At 43.5% G+C, this 17,856-nt stretch overlaps 1 protein-coding gene across 1 annotated transcript in view; it reads right to left on the reverse strand.

Annotated features, from left to right (window-relative positions):
• Nucleotides 1-17,856, reverse strand: part of LOC134586526 (cytochrome P450 2C15-like) — a 60,570-nt gene that overhangs the window by 23,175 nt on the left and 19,539 nt on the right. The window contains exons 4-5 of the mRNA XM_063442085.1: nucleotides 15,549-15,725; nucleotides 9,425-9,566 (exon numbers count right to left, since the gene is read on the reverse strand). Of these exons, the coding sequence (XP_063298155.1) occupies nucleotides 9,425-9,566; nucleotides 15,549-15,725 (319 nt within the window). The remainder of the gene's footprint in view (nucleotides 1-9,424; nucleotides 9,567-15,548; nucleotides 15,726-17,856) is intronic.

Below are 17,856 nucleotides of genomic sequence, written 5' to 3' on the forward strand. Positions count from 1 at the left end.
AACATCATTTTTTCTGCCCGCTGCTACAGCAGCGGCTGCAACAATACCTAATTTTTCAGGCATGTGTACATGCCTAATTTTTCGGCCCTCTGGTGCTGCACTGTGGTTTCAAAAACCAAACCAAAAAAAAGGCACATAACATGGATTAAACTGATAGGAATAGTACTACTTAACACACCAGTCCTATCTGGTGGCACATTAGATTGCACGCGCAGTGCCCCAAATTTGAAGTAGGAGGACCGACCAAGCATCTTTTTCCATCTCCTGGTTCCTAAAATCGATGCCATATACATGTCCCCTGATAGGGCGCCAGCTCGTTATTCTCTTGGGCACCAGCTCGTTATTCTCTTTTTCACTTCACTAGGGACACTTTACTGCACTATGGGCACTTAGACCCACTCTTTGTCTTGCACACTGTTATTCCTAGCCAGCATCTGTGATGGGAAATCAGGCAGTCATCTAAACGTTTAGATTGAGCTTTAGCTTAGAACACCCTTGAAGGTGTTTAAGGAGATTAGGGCTAGTATAGAGGGTTCTTCTTAGACCTCTCTGAGTCTTTATAGCCCTTCTACCTATCCAGCATTTCTGGAAACTAGCTAAGAGAAAGGGTGGCTGTGTGTCTGTGATACATTTAACTTTATATCACCTTATTGACACTTTTTATGACAGCATCACTCCGGTCTCCATACTCTCTGCCTATACCCATCTATTTAGAGGGAATTTCCTTGCCCCTGGCAATATTATATAATAGGTAATAGTATTAGCATTATTACACAATTAGCCACTATAGGGGAATGAGTATAGTATCCCTTTGTTATTTATAAATGATACAATAAAGACTTTTGTCCATTACTCAATTTACTTTAACAAAGGGTACTAACCACGGTATTAGGAAGCATTACTCTGCTTTCCCTTTCTCCCTCTATTATACACCTATGCTCACTAGGATTTGTAGGTATCACTTTATTATAGTTGTCTAACCTTTTCCTATGCCAGTTTTAGATCTCCTTCTTGGGAGATTTTTTCTTTTTTCAGTTTCTTAGCATACCTGGGTACAAGCCCTCGGTGGGGCTGGCACCACCACCTGACCACATTTCCTTGTTTCTTCCACTCATACCGCTTTTTCCATCTTTGAAGGGGTTTGGCGAAACAAGGAAATAGTCCTCTAATAAGAATAGTACTACTAAACACACCTTATAATAATGCAGAGATAGGCAACGCAGAGAGAGGAGTCTGAAGAAGAGGAGTCAGAGGAGGAAGGTGGCTTTGAGGAGGTGGAAGACCAAACACAGCAGGCGTCCTAGGGGGCTTGTTGTCACCTTTCGGGGACCCTTGGTGTTGTACGTGGCTGGGTGGAGGAAGAGACCTTCAATGACATCAGTGAGGACAAGGAACGGGGCATGGCTAGCTTGGTATCCAACCTTGTGCAAATGGAGAGTTTGCGGTTGTGCAAATGGACTGTTTGCGGTTGTTTGTGGTGCGTTAAACGGGGAGTTTGGTCTGTCACTGTGAAGCGGGCGTAACCCTTACACTACCTGATCGATACAACATCATACAGTAGGTCTCCCCCTCATTATTTGTATGGCCCCCACCCACCGCTCACGGGTGGGGGTGGGCAGGAGGACAGTAGGTCCCCCCATTGTGATTTATGGCCCCCACCCACCACACAGGGGTGGGGGCCGAGGGGGAGGACAGTAGGTCCCCCCCCCTTATCCTTATTTACTGAATATTCCCCTGTATAACAATGTTTGGCATTTAGTGAATATTCCCTATTCTGCTCTGTGTCAGTGTGTATCAGGGTCTCTGAGGACAGGTTTCAATCCATATCTGCCAAGTGACCCTATGTAGGGGGAACAGTCCCTATTCTGCTCTGTGTCAGTGTGTATCAGGGTCCCTGAGGACAGGTGTCAATCCATATCTGCCAAGTGACCCTATGTAGGGGGAGCAGTCCCTATTCTGCTCTGTGTCAGTGTGTATCAGGGTCTCTGAGGACAGGTGTCAATCCATATGTCAGGTGTCAATCCATATCCATTGTGATTTAGGAATGTTAGGTGATTTCTGCCCTTTATGGATTAAAACCAGACTCTGCATCAACTGTGTAATTTTCCATGGGAGTTTTGCCATGGATCCCCCTCTGGCATGCCACATTCCAGGTGTTAGTCCCCTTGAAACAACTTTTACATCACTATTGTGGCCAGAAATAGTCCCTGTGGGTTTTAAAATTCGCCTGCCCATTGAAGTCTATGCCGGTTCGCCGGTTCGCGAACATTTGCGAAAGTTCACGTTCGCCGTTCGCGAACCGAAAATTTTATGTTTGCAACATCACTAGTGAGTGGTAGATAAATATCCTGCATGAAAATCATGTTTTTCTTGAAGGATGCAGACTTCTTCCTGTATCACTGCTTGAAGAAGGTGTCTTCCAGAAACTGGCAGTAGGACTGGGAGTTGAGCTTGACTCCATCCTCAACCCGAAAAGGCCCCACAAGCTCATCTTTGATGATACCAGCCCAAACCAGTACTCCACCTCCACCTTGCTGGCGTCTGAGTCGGACTGGAGCTCTCTGCCCTTTACCAATCCAGCCACGGGCCCATCCATCTGGCCCATCAAGACTCACTCTCATTTCATCAGTCCATAAAACCTTAGAAAAATCAGTCTTGAGATATTTCTTGGCCCAGTCTTGATGTTTCAGCTTGTGTGTCTTGTTCAGTGGTGGTCGTCTTTCAGCCTTTCTTACCTTGGCCATGTCTCTGAGTATTGCACACCTTGTGCTTTTGGGCACTCCAGTGATGTCCTGTGAGTGCACCTTGTATACTTTTTGATATTGATATTTAACGCTGAGGTTGCACCCAGGCGAGAAAATTGCATTTGATCTTTAAAGGGTGAGTGCCAAGTTTATCTTTCTTTATATATATATATATATATATATATATATATATATATTATATATATATATATATATATAATATATATATATATATATGTATTAAGGCCTTTTGGCCTGTAATTGTGGGAGGGGCGTATGACTCACCGTCTACCTACTTAAGGGACACCCCTTACCTGGCTCCATACCGTCCGAGGTCAGCGCTGCATCCTGAATCCACTTCCGGTTCACGGACGGCGCCATCTTGCTTTCGGGGAAACTCTGCGTTTCGTTGGTGTTAGCGGTGTCCAGGAACTCCTTTCAGGTCTTTCCTCCCGGCCAGCCACGCACAAAAACCCGGTCTTCATTGTTGATTGAGTCCTCAGGTCTTCAAAAACGTAAGTCCGTCGCCCGGATCACTTCCCACGGCGTCACGATTTTTCACGGCCTTACTTTACGGCCGCACGCTTTACGGCCAAGTCACAGGCGAATTAACCCTCTGGTTTCCGGAAACCTATGTACCGTGTATGTAGCAATCGTATGCATCCTTATTCAGTATTCACAGTATGTTACCATGTTTCTATTTATCCTTATAAAATTTTCTGTACTTGGCAATTATCCTGGTAAATAAGTTTAATTTTAGTCTTTTATTAAGTACCTCTGTATATATATTTTCATATTGATACTTCATCTATTTTATACATACACACACACACACACAGACTGTATTTTATATACATATGATGTTTAAGCATATCCTCCCTATTCATGTGTTATAAATTATACTTAAGTGAGGGCTCAGATATATTATTAAATTAGGATATATTAGTATAACATCCTGTTATACAACAGTTATGGTTAGCCTACATTACGGCTCCTTTTTCTGTCATGCTCGTACACATACCACAAGCTCAAGGACACAGTCCTATTTTCTAAGAGTATAATGGAGATGTTATTACAACCATGTACACTACGATTACATGGCACTAACTATTCAGGCCATTTCTTATCATACTCATACGCAATACCACGAGTATATAAGAACACGGTCCTACCTTCCACAGAGGGTTTCGGGTTGAATCACACGCTTGGTTCAACCTCTCATACGTCACAACATTTTCTGCATAGATTGTCATTTCACATAATTTCACATGGCATTTACAAACTCAGGCCTTTTCTTGACACACTCAGACGACGTAACACGAGTATTTAAGAACACGGCATATACGTCTCACAAGACTTTCGGTTTTGAATCACACGTTCTGGTTCTTACATTCATACGTCACTTTACAGCAACATTTATGATTCTGCATATTGTCATTTTCACATTAAAAGTCCCTTACATTCCCAGATCAGTTTAGTGACATGCATATCATCTGATCACCTTCCATATATACACATTACACGGCCAATCCCCTGCTGCCAGGTATCGGACTCAGCATAACGCTTGTCACCAAGCATGGGCAGTCATGTCACTATCCTACTCATAGACTTTTACACCTCCCACACATACTGCTAGAAGCCATAATCCCAGCCTATACAGATTACACAGGTCTCACGGGATCCATTCTCACTCTATCCCTTTTTAGGTTTATCCAGGTTTTCATACCTGTCGATTCTCAAAACTTTATACATACTACCAGGTACGTAAGCCTGCTCACGCTGTAGTTCACATACGTTTCATTCTTCTAGGCCATAGAGTACTGGCAAGTTAGGGGTATAGGCCCAAATAGGTATCTCCCTTCTTGGCATTTCTGCCTATCGTTTAGTGGTCCGCGAGGCCAACACCCCGCCTCCAAGTCTCGGAGGCAAACGCCATCGGGCCACACGTGAGTTAGCCGCCTCGCAATATTTATAGAGAGGGCCTCACCTGTCACTCCCTCCCCCTGTTTTCTTTTACTATCACCGAGAGGCCTACGATTCCTGCCACTACGACGGGTGGCCTCAATAACCCCTCGCGCCAACTCATAGACAGAGCCTCTCATAGCCACTTGGCAACTAGCAGGGCCTCACCTGTCACCAAAGAACAAGATTAATGGTTTCGCCTTACCCGGCATAATTAGCCTGCCAGTACATCCCCTAGGATTTTTCCAAAGTGTCTGGCGCATTCTCACAGTACGGGACAAGGTCCAACTGGAGCGAGATTGATACTGTCATTTTCTGAAGACACTTTGCAGGTTTGAGAACACCGGCCCGTGCATACTGCTCCTCCATGGCCATACTGCCAATTTTGTCCTACCACTGCAAACGAACCTACTACCTCACAGGGCACTGGTTCCGCTGGTTCAGCAGAGGAAACGCCCAAAGATAAACTGGGTCGTCCTATCAAGTTTTTGGGAAAATCCCAAATATGTAATAATTTCAATGTCTGTGCATGTAATTACAGTGGATGTAGGTTATTGCATATATGTTCAAACATGCTTTAGAGCACAGGCGAAAACTATGTGTCCAATTAAAATGTACCCTAAGCAATACTTAACGGATATAAAGGGAAATCTTCCCACAAACAAAGATTTATCATCGATCTGTCTGCACCTCACACCTCTGCCAATAATCACGCCATTACGGCTATCATGCAGGCAGGTGTCGGAGCACGGCTCAGCAAGACTGACATAACACATGCTTTCAAATTATTGCCTATCCACCGTACACTATGGCACCTGCATGGCATTAAGTGGGCCGGGCACTACTATTTTTTCTCACGTTTAACGTTTGGTTCAAAAGTAGTCCGGCCTTTTTCGACGTATTCGCCGAAACACTATGCTGATTATTGTTAAATGTAGCCAGATGCCCTACAGTTATACACTACTGGATGATTTCTTACTGATCGAAGAGAATATTTCTCCACCCAGTAGCCTCATAGAAACCATCAGTCTTTTTAAACAGGTGGGCGTCCCAGTTTCCCCCACCAAAACCGAAGGACCAGATACAGTTATCACTTTCCTAGGAATCATACTAGACTCAGCCACAGCCAGCAAGCCAGCCTGCCACACACCAATATAGAGAACATTCTTACCAACATCAACCTATACTTACACCTCGGTACTTGCAACCGCAAGAATTACATCTCTACTTGGGTCACTAAATTTTGCCATGCGCATTATACCCCAAGGCCGGGCTTTCATCTCATGACTCCTAAACATGTTCCCACTGTTTAGCATGATGCACACAGGTTACCCCTGGATACCCAGGCCACGGCAGACCTACTTATGTGGAGAAACTTTTAACCACCTGGAATGGGAGAAGCATGTTTCCCCCTGAATTGTCTGACTCTTCACCTACCATCTGGTCAGACGCGGGTCTACCACAGGTTTCGCAGTAATTTACGGGAATGAATGGCTTTGGGGTAGTTGGCCTCCAGAGGTTCAGGACCTGGAGAGTTTTTCCAACTACTTCAGCTCTATTTGAGATATATCCCATTGTGGCAGCTGCCGTGACATGGGGGCATCTATGGGCAGGTTCGTCAGTACGTTGCTACTCAGACAACCAAGCAACGCACCACATCATAAACAAAGGTCGATCCAAATCACTGACCATTATGAGGTTCTTGAGGAAACTCACCTGGCTGGCCGCGTGTCACAATTTTTTCTTGTTTTGTGTGCATGTCCCAGGTGTATACAACACGGCTGCTGACCATTTGTCTTGTTTCAATTTACAGGCTTTTCGACAAATACTTCCGTCAGCTGCACGCACAGCCACGACCACTCCACCTTTCCACCAACTAGTCATGGACTAGACGCTATAATGCAACATAGCAGGACATTGTCACAATTAGCGCTATCCGCCAATACCCGGAAGACCTATGACAGGGCTTTCCTTCTATTCAAAAGATTTCTGTCATCACACAATATCGCACAACCTTTCATTATGACATCCTTGTTGGGTTTTGCTTCCTTTTTGCCACCTCAAACTCAAATTATCATACAACACAATCAAGCTATATCTAACAGGCATACAACATCACATGTTAACATTACAACCAATCAACACAAGTTTCATGTCCTCCTACCAGATCAAAAATATCCTTAGGGGTATTCAGAGATCCGAACCCCCACGTACTGCGCAAAGGCTACCCATAGACGTCAATATTTTCAAAGATCTATCCAAACTACTAGATTTAAAACCCTTTGCCAACAACACAAACCTTGTTATTAAAACCGCCATCTATATGGCTTTTTATGGGTTTTAAGACCAAGAGAATTTACCGCCATCTACACAACCCAGTCCACTCACATTCTGCTTCACTCACACTTAACAAAACACATGGATTACTATATCTTGCCTCTGCATCACTCCAAAACCAATCAACACGCACCTCCGGTAGAGGTTAGATACTATCCTACCCACAACGAGTGGTGCCCCGTCACATTACTGGACACATATACCCAGGTTTTACAAGCATCACCATCTCAACCACTTTTGTCTACAAGGTTCGGTACTCACTACCACCACCTTCATGACCCACGTCAGGTCATTACTTACACAACTAGGCCTAAAAGCAAATAACTATTCGGGCCACTCCTTCCGCTTAGGAGCAGCCACTACAGCGCTGGAAGTCCTCTGCATACTCTAGATACACACCTAACCCAGTACAAGAAGTTAGAAATGCCTTTCAAGATATGTCTGGTTAAAGTATGTATATTGCTCGTTTCGTAATAAATTTTGATTTTCTACTTTTGCCCTCTTTATTTACAGGTCTACCTCATCGTCGGTTCCGGCACACCACAACCGACTTGCTCTTGTAATACCATCCCACACCTAACAGTGTTTGTATCTTCTGTACTATCAGGAGCCCTTAACACAAGTATTAAGGCCTTTTGGCCTGTAATTGTGGGAGGGGCGTATGACTCACCTTCTACCTACTTAAGGGACACCCCTTACCTGGCTCCATACCGTCCGAGGTCAGCGCTGCATCACCCTCCCACCCACTCCTCTTTATCAACTCCTTTTTCTTACATTTCTTCTAGGTGGGCCCTCTTTATTTACAGGTCTACCTCATCGTCGGTTCCGGCACACCACAACCGACTTGCTCTTGTAATACCATCCCACACCTAACAGTGTTTGTATCTTCTGTACTATCAGGAGCCCTTAACACAAATATATATATATATTATATATATTTGAGTAAATTCCCTTGCTCAATGAGTCCTCAGGCAGTCAATGGCTATTGGGAGTGAGAAAAGTTGATGCTGTGCTCTCCCTGTGCCGTTTCCAATATAGCTCCTTGCTTCTCTCTCCTGTGGTCACTGTAGCCCCACCCCTGATGCTATCAGTCAGTGATGGCCCCTGAATAGAGAGGCCGATATCATACAATTCCTTCTTTAAAGGACCACTCTAGGCACCCAGACGACTTCAGCTTAATGAAGTGGTCTGGGTGCCAGGTACCTCTAGGATTAACCCTTTTTTTTATAAACATAGCAGTTTCAGAGAAACGCGCATGCGCATTCAGCCGATGACGTCGCGATCAAGATGGAGAGGAGGAGGAAAGCTCCCCGCCCGGCGCTGGAAAAAGAGGTAAGTTTAACCCCTTCCTCTCTCCAGAGCCCGGCGGGAGGGGGTCCCTGAGGGTGGGGGCACCCTCAGGGTACTCTAGTGCCAGGAAAACGAGTATGTTTTCCTGGCACTAGAGTGGTCCTTTAAGAACACTAGGCATTTGAAACTCTACTTAAACAGGCCAGATTTCAAACCAGCCCCATGTTTTTACATGCCTTCATGCTCTCAAGTAAGCATATCCAAACCGCTCTCAATGAGGGGATAGTGGCCCTGCAGAACTGAAACATGCTACAGAATTAAAAAGACACTAATTCATTTCCAATGTTCTTTGGCTTACATCCTTCACTCCAGAAAAATAATCTTAGTTTGTCTAAACTAGTGCAAATACTGTCTACCACATAAAACTGGTGGGGCACAGGTCAGTGGGACAGACTTTAATTTAGGTTTGTATTGTGCCACAAAATTCTCTCTCTACAACTTGAGATCAAAAAACAGGTTTTGCAAGTTGACTCAGGGCATATTTCTGATTCATAAATGTTCTATGAATATGATACCTGAGTGGAAACACCCCAGGCCTGGCAACCCCCTATTTGGAGGACTAATATATTAGTCATTGTACAAGCACCATTCCCTGCAAAGGACAGATTTCAATGATTGAAAGGGAACTAAGATGGAGTCACCCTGTTGCAGGATAAAGAGGTGTGGATTTCTACATTCAATTTTTCATATAACACAAAAACATATTTGTTAAATAAAGGCATAGGTAAACATAATATTAAACAATTCTGGAAAGAAACAGTTTCCCTTTTAAGATCTATTTCCAATGTGGAAGTTATATCCTTGAATTTGAAATTATCTTTGAAATCCAACAATGCACGCCTTAATGAATACCCAAATTAGATTTATCAACTAAATACCAAATTATACTGAATTTAAAACCAAATTGTGAAACTCAAACTAAAATAGCTGATTTGTCTGTTTCAGCCTAAATGTAGCATCTTTGCTTCCAGAATGAATTTGGTTGTTTAGCAAATAAACCTGTCATATATTGTAATTGTGGTTACTATTACCTTGAATTTCTGTGTGTTTAACCATAAGAAGAAGACCCCAGCGAATGGTTGTAGTAGTTGTCTCCATTCCTGCAGTGAATAAGTTTCTTACGAGACTGATCAAGTTTAGATCATCAAAAAATGTTTGGGGATTCTTTTCCTCCTAGAAAAGAAAGGAACACTTAACTTGCACCATGCAGCATTATAAAAAGTAATAGTCTTGGGGGCGGGGTCTGACAGCCAAGATGGCCGGTCCTGCTCTCTGAGAGCTCCGGCACCATAAGCTCTTTCTGAACAAAAATAATAGTGACAGCAGCTCTGGGTGCCTGGAGAACTAAGCAGGAACGAGCAGGGACGAGGAGGATACCAGCCTTGAGTCGTTAAGTCACAAGACTTCTTTGACCGACGATGCAGCCTAATCCTGAGCGGGGCCTGGGGTCTGGGGGAGACGGCCGATCCCCCGGCACTGGACATGCTCACACTTGAACACCTACTCAAGCCCTGCTGCCCCCCCCCCCCCCACCCTTGGACCGGCGGGGGTTATCCCGGTCCTCGCTGGGGATGCTTACCTCTACAACACAGCATATACCCCAACAGATTCGGAGTGCCCCTGAGATTGCAGCCACAGTAGCACCTCCGCGATCCGTGGAGAGCACAGTGAGTCCATCCGATTGCCACATCGAACACGCTGCTTACACCACACGGTTAGACGCGATCTTCGAGGCATTCTGGCAAAAGCTTGAACAACACATGCAGCAACGCGCTGAAAACAAACATGGTGTCATCCCAACACTGCATCCACACGCAGTACATAAAATGGCCACCGTGAGTAAAACCTGGCGCCCACAGAGCCAACAACACCACCCAACCCTGCACAACAAACTGCAGACATACGCAACCGCTCGGAGCGACAAACCTCCTTCTGAGCAGGGAGTCAGACGGGACCAAAATCCTACCCACCATCCACATACCCAGAGGGGCTTTGGGAAAGCTGAGCTCCAGAGAGCACACGGTCCCACCACACATGGCAGGGCTAGAGGATCTTTGCGGTTGCAGCACCACCACAGCAACCTTGTTGACACTCATCGGGACTTTGCCCATAGCCTGTTGGACCTGCTGCCTGCAGGTATCGGTTGAACCCGGAATAGGCCTACAAACGGCTGAACAGCACTAGCCACCTTCCTGCATAGGGACTTTGATAGAAGGGGAGATTACCTGTCTAGAGGCCTACCACTTAAGCTCTGGTGTCGTAGCCTAATAATGGCCAGTCTCGGGATCTATTGTTTCTATTTTCTTTCAACACGTTGACTCATGATTTGTCGTTTCTATGTATAGGCCCAGATAGTTTTAGTGGTACATAATCTGCCTATAAGGCACACTCATGTCTAGTTTGATTGGGAATCAGCTTCTCTCTCTAGCATGCTTTCGCAGACCTGGACCGTACGACTCACCAGTCCCATTCGTGTCATGCCTATTGTCTTTGTAGCGTATCTTAAGTGAATTAGACATATTAATGTAACATAATTACCCAGTTCTCATATTGTAAAATATGCATGTTACCTAGCTTGAATTTACTTACAAAAATAAATAAAATTTTGCTCAATGCCATTATATTGTTTACTCTATAATCCTTTCTAATTAGCTGGAACCTGCTGTTATGGCAATACCAGCCTGTTTGTTACTCTATGCACAGCAAAAACATAAGTAATAGTCTTTCATTTTTCTTTGACTATTGTTTGCAAAATAGCATTACAAAGATGGTGCATTACTATTGTTGACATCCAGTTTACTATGGCGTATCAGGAATATTTACTAAAGTAAAAATGCAAAGTGAATTTCGAGTGCATTTCAAATGTAAGGCAAAAGTAGCTGAATGAGGCATAGATGACAGAATATTTCCAGTTCAGCTATATTGGCCTTAAATTTTAAATTAAATTTGATTTCTCTCTTTAGTGAATGAACCTGTATAAATAGAATTCAAACTTTATTCAAAGTGAATTTCCAATGTAAGACCAATGTAGCCAAACTGAAACCATAGCTTTCTTAGAAATAGTTTCTAGTTTGGCTATTTATATCTTGACTTGAGTGGATATCACACTGTAGCCTTGAAGACCTATGTCTTCAGACCTATGCCTCAAAGCCTTATGCCGAGTGAGCCCCAACAAATGAACACATAAGGTTGCTCCCAGGACTCACAGTTAGCAAGTCTTGCAGCTCAAAGCCTTATGCTGTGGTAGCATCTCTGGAATTTTGTTTCCCACCCTCCTCAGGATACTAAATACATGTATAGATAGTTCAAATCACCTGGTTTACCAAACACACCAATCATGTCTATCATCATCTTCTCCTCACCTATAATACCTCAATTCACATGCCACAGACCAGTTAACCCTTGAACCCTCCAGTCCCTCCTATGGTCCTAGCTGCACTTATTTCCTTATTTATAACAAAACACTACTTTCTTAATAATGTTCTTCCTACTATTTTTCACTTTCACTCACTTCTTGCATTTCTAAAATTTCTCTATCTTTCTGCTTACCTGTCCCTTCGGACACCATCTTCATTGCTCCTGCTTTACTTCCCTCCTCACTCTGTTCATCCCATGTGTTATACTCATACATATCCACCCTTTCTCCACTAACTTCTTCTAAATCCTCCAAATACAAACCTTCAACCAAAACATTTATATCTTACTCCCTCCTTCTCTTACTTTCTATGCTTCTGGTCCTGGCAGCTGGCGATGTCTCTCCAAACCATGGTCCCTCCCATCCCTACCTTCCTTGTGTCCACTCCAGAAACCCCTCCAATTTTAGAATCCATCTCATTTAACTCTCCCTCTAAGCCCTGCTTCCATTCTGCCCTCTGGAATACACGCTCTGGGTGCACCATAACTAAATCTACTTTCACCCAACCTTTAAACCTCTACCCATCCCTCCTTCCCTCTCTTTCTCTCTTCCTTTGAAATTCACTTCATTCACTTGTTCAAACCCATTTCTGCAAACATTGCAGTGATTTATCGGTCCATGGTTCCCCTTGCCTCTTCTTTGACCATTTTGCTGCCTGGCTTACTTACTTTCTTTCAAGCAATATCCCATCCCTAAGTCCACAACCCCCTCTTTCTAGAGCTTTTTATTAGCCGTTTCTATATCTATGTTTCTATTTTCTCTGGATGTTCAACATTCCCATTAACCCACCCATGACCACAGTTGCCTCAAAACTTATTTCAATCACCTTTCTCACTAGGACCATCGTAGAGGGCTAATTCTCCTACACATGTAGCTGGCAATATCCTAGATATTTTTTTTTTCAAATGCATGTGCGATCTCCAATCTCTGTAACACTCCATTTCCTCTATCAGACCTCCACTTTCTATCATTTGTACTTGAGTGTCTCCCACACCCAACATACTCAGCTTAACCCCCCTTAACTCAGGAGCTCTCAACTAATATCCATTCTGAATTCTCATCCATCCCTACCTCCTGTCCCTCACTGGATATCTCCTCATATAATTCTACCCTCACCTCTACCCAAGGCGCTTTATAAATTTGTTTTGTGTTAATACAGTGCAGCCCTCGCCCTTGCTAAACAGTCTTACTTTGTGTGTGTGTGTGTGTCTGTTAGCTAGTGTGTATGCGTCTGTTCGTGAGAGTGTGTGTGTGTCTTCAGCACTTACCTTTCTCCAGCGCTGGACTCCCTTGGCGCTGGGGATCCCTCCGCCTCTCAGCTCCGAATGCGCATGCGCATTCAAACCGTCCATAAGAAAGCATTACTCAATGCTTTCCTATGGACGTTCAGTGTCTTAGAATTGCCGAAGCTCCTCTAGCGGCTGTCAGTGAGACAGCCACTAGAGGTTGGATTAACCCTCAGTGAAGCATAGCAGTTTCTCTGAAACTGCTATGTTGTCAGCTGCAGGGTTAAAACTAGAGGGACTTTACACCCAGACCACTTCATTGAGCTGATGTGATCTGGGTGTCTGTAGTGGTCCTTTAAGTGTGTGTGCATCTGCATGCACTGGCGTACATACCGCGGTCGCAGGGTTCGCAGCCCTGCAACCCCTGCGACCAGGTGCCCACCGCCATGTGTTGCGGGGTCATGTGTACGCCACTGGTTGTCCTCCCGCTTTCTGAAACGTAATCTCTCTAAAACTGAGCTTCTTGTCTTCCTTCGTCCTAATATTGATCTTGCTCTTTCGCTCTCCTTTCAAGTTAACACACTAGCCGATCCTTGCAAGCACACTGTCTTGGCATTATACTTGACTCTGGCCTAACCTTTGATCCTCACATACAGTCTGTCACCAAATCCTGTTGATTCCACCTTAAAAATATTGCCCGTTAAAAATACTACTAAGGAGCTTGTCTGTGCTGTAATAATCTCTCGCCTTAATTATCGTAACCCTCTCCTATTTGGCCTTCCCAAAAGTTGCATCGCCCCGCTACAGTCTGTAATGATTGCTGTCACCAATCTGATTTTCCTCTCCAGGAGCTCCTCTCACACCTTACCCCTCTGTCAGTCCTTGCATTGCCTTCCTGTACTAATCCATACCTATAAAGCACTAAAAATTCTAGCCCCTCATATATATCTTTACTGATCCACAAGTGTGCCCCTTCTCGGTCTCTTCGCTCTGTTCATGACCTTCTTGTGTCCGCTGCTCGCACCCGTAAGGCCAACTCACACTTGCAGGACTTCTCGTGGGCAGCTTTCCTACCACCATCAGACTCTCGCCTAGTCTTTAATTGTTTAAAAAAGTGCCTTTATTGTTTAAAAAGTGCCTTAAAAGCCATCTATTCAGGAAAGCTTATGGCCTCCCAGAGTAACCTCTGTGACAAACGCTTCTTCCCACGTACGTTTTCCACGGACTCCTGCCCACCGACTATGGTCCAGGTCTGGGACACCATTTGGGAGTTACCCTGCCCAGCCACCACTAGAAGCTTTCCCTGGGTGCCCCTTGTTTGGCACTTTCCCTTCATTCAAATAGAACTGAACGCTGGCTCTCTGGCGGCCGTTCGCATGAACCAAACCCACGAATAGTCCCAGCGGTACTTAGCCGCAACCACTATGGAACTAAATTTGGCATGAGGACTTTGTGAGTTCCTGGACTTTGTGAAGCAAAAGGTAAGGATAGTATTATTTTATCATTACTATTATTGGCATTTATATAGCACCAACAAATTCCGTAGTGCTTTATTATTATTATTATTTTTGCTATTTATATAGCGCCAACAGATTCTGTAGCGTTTTACAATATTACAATATTATAGGAGGGGGAGATTTAACAATAAATGAGACAATTACAAAAAATGACAGGAACAATATGATGAAGAGGACCCTGCTCAAACGAGCTTACAGTCTAGAGGACGTGGGGTATAAAACACAATAGGACAGGAGACCGCAATCAAACAAGGTGGGAGCGAAAACAGCTCCATAACATTATCATCTAAGTCACCTTAGCGGGATGATAATGTTATGGAGCTGTTTTCGCTCCCACCTTGTTTGATTGCGGTCTCCTGTCCTATTGTGTTTTATACCCCACGTCCTCTAGACTGTAAGCTCGTTTGAGCAGGGTCCTCTTCATCATATTGTTCCTGTAATTTTTTGTAATTGTCTCATTTATTGTTAAATCTCCCCCTCCTATAATATTGTAATATTGTAAAACGCTACAGAATCTGTTGGCGCTATATAAATAGCAAAAATAATAATAATAATAAAGCACTACGGAATTTGTTGGTGCTATATAAATGCCAATAATAGTAATGATAAAATAATACTATCCTTACCTTTTGCTTCACTTAACCCCACTCCCTCTAGCATATAAGCTCATTGTGCAGGGCCCTCGACCCCTCTGTCCCTGTGCATCCAACTTATCTGGTTACAATTACATGTTTGTCTGTCCACCCATTGTAAAGCGCTGCGGAATTTGTTGGCGTTTATAAAAATAATAATAATAATAATAACATAATTATCTTTATACCTTGCATTAAATTCTGTGGGACATGCATGCATAGATGACATCACATTTAGATGTTAAAATTATCTTGTGTCAGGATTGGTATACTTTTTGAATGTAAAATGATAAATGATTCCCAAAAACTAAAATTTTTAAAGTACATTTTTTTTTACATACTATAAATATCAAGGTGAAACATACCTCTTTTTGTCGAACAAGATACGCATCAATAAAACTCCTCTGATCATTTGCATCTAATTCTTTCACGTGCTTGATAAATGTCTTCCTTATAAAAGCACATATCTCTTCTATGTTCTTCACCATACTTTTATGACTTCCAGGAAATAAACTAAAAATACTGGGAAGCAAATTAAATATCTGGAAAAGGAAAACAATATAATTTAAAATATCTATCTACTGTATCTAATTTTAAAATCGTAATCTATCTGAATCTAAAATCTCTATCAATCTAAATCTAATATATATATAGTATAATATATATATAGTATAATATTTACAATTTTCCCATTCATATATGTATTGCAGCCTTTTCCACGGAGGTGCAGCACCCCATTTATTGCATGTTCAGGTGAGTGCAGCCCCCTTGTTTCATATATATATTTGGGAGTCTAGGCCAACTCCTTGGTTTTGCACCCCTCCCTGTCACAGGTACCTCATTTAGCCTTGTACTGCAGAGAGATCCAGATGGAATTTTTTTCCCCAAGTCATATGAGTCATATGAGCAGACATTAGGCTGTGAGAGTAGGACTTTTCAAAGATGGGGTACATTGATATTGTGGTATATACTGTAACTAAATCCCAATTATTTTTGCTTAGATTTGGTGTTTATAAAAAAACTAATAAAATCTGTGAGCTTTAAAGTTGCTGTTTAGTGGATGAGTGAGTGCGCTGGATCCTGTGTATTGTATGTATATACTCTGCAATCTGCAATACTCTAGTATTTTATATATATATATATATATATATATATATATATATATATATATATATATATGTATATATTGGAAGGCGTAGCCTGAAGTTGTGGGAGGGGTTACCCTGCTATTTAAACTCAGGCCCCCTACACCACAGGGCTGATGCTGCCTGGTTCATGACTACTTCCGGTTCAAAGTTCATCAACACAGACTGCCTAAAACTCAAAACAAGCTGGTCTGGGCCTACTGTGGCTCCCACGCCGATCGAACCAAGTGTTTCCCTGCTCCAACAACTCCCATCCTGCTGTTCCAGCCACATGTGGTCAGAGACTCCCACGCCGATTGATCCAAGTTCTCCCTGCTCCAACAACTCCCATCATGCTGTTCCAGCCACATGCGGTCAGAGACTCCCCCGACGATCAGACCAAGTTCTCCCTGCTCAAACAACTCCCATCACGCTGTTCCAGCCACATGCGGTCAGAGACTCCCACGCCGATCGGACCAAGTTCTCCAAGCTCCAATAACTCCCATCACGCTGTTCCAGCCACATGCGATCAGAGACTACTCACCTCCTCTCAAGAACTGGCCGTTCGTTCCCGCCGACGCTATGGGACCCCTTACCGGCTTCCCGGGCCTTTTCCTGGACCAAACCTCCGTGTCCACCAAGTCTGGGTACTTTCCAGCCACATAGCTGACCTCTCACCTCACCACAAGCTTCTGGGTCAAGTTGTTTGTTTCCTGTACCATTCATATCCACGAACCGTAAGTCTGCCTGTACGGGCCAAATCCATGAACACACAATTGTTCACACATTTACGTTCTTACATACCGTCCATTCTGGACTTTTTCCCGTTCAGGACTTAAGTCAGTTCAGGACTTAAGTCAGTTCACCTACTCCTGCCTGCTCTTTGTTCCATTCCTATTCGCTAGATTCTTTTCGTCAAATTTCTACCGAACTAGTCTCCAGTCTATCTCAGTTACATGCTTCCATCTAGCGGCCACCACAATCATAGTACCAATTCGTTAGTTTTACACTGTTCCCTGATACATGAATGTCCAGGTTCTTTTTTGAAAATATTTAGCCTGCTACTAGTTATCCTTATATGCCCCCTGTAGTTTGCATATGTCTTATTCTATCACTCATGGACCTGGTACTGCTCTGAGGAAGTCATCAAGTTCACATTTATTACCATGTGTTATGGACAATCTGTATACTTGGTCCCATGATAGGTATATTACTTATTTGGAGGACGATCACCTATTCGCTAAACCTTTTTTGTAACACGCCACACTCCTATGTTCAGTATATGTATCGTCATGTTCCCTGGGACAAACCCTAGTGTACCAGGCTTTACCATACCATCATATGTTCCCCCTGACTCTACGTCAAAATAATCACGTATTATGCACTAAAGATTATTTACTCATCGCTGCTATATTCTACTCAAGCAAGTTCATCACCCTAACCGACCCTTGCTATTCAGGCATAGGGGACAAATGGGGACACAGACACTAGGGGACAAATGGGGACACAGACACTAGGGGACCTGGAAACACTGAGACACTTGGGGACA

This window comes from Pelobates fuscus, chromosome 2 (assembly GCF_036172605.1).
Source record: "Pelobates fuscus isolate aPelFus1 chromosome 2, aPelFus1.pri, whole genome shotgun sequence".
In the NCBI taxonomy this organism is placed as follows: Eukaryota; Metazoa; Chordata; class Amphibia; order Anura; family Pelobatidae; genus Pelobates; species Pelobates fuscus.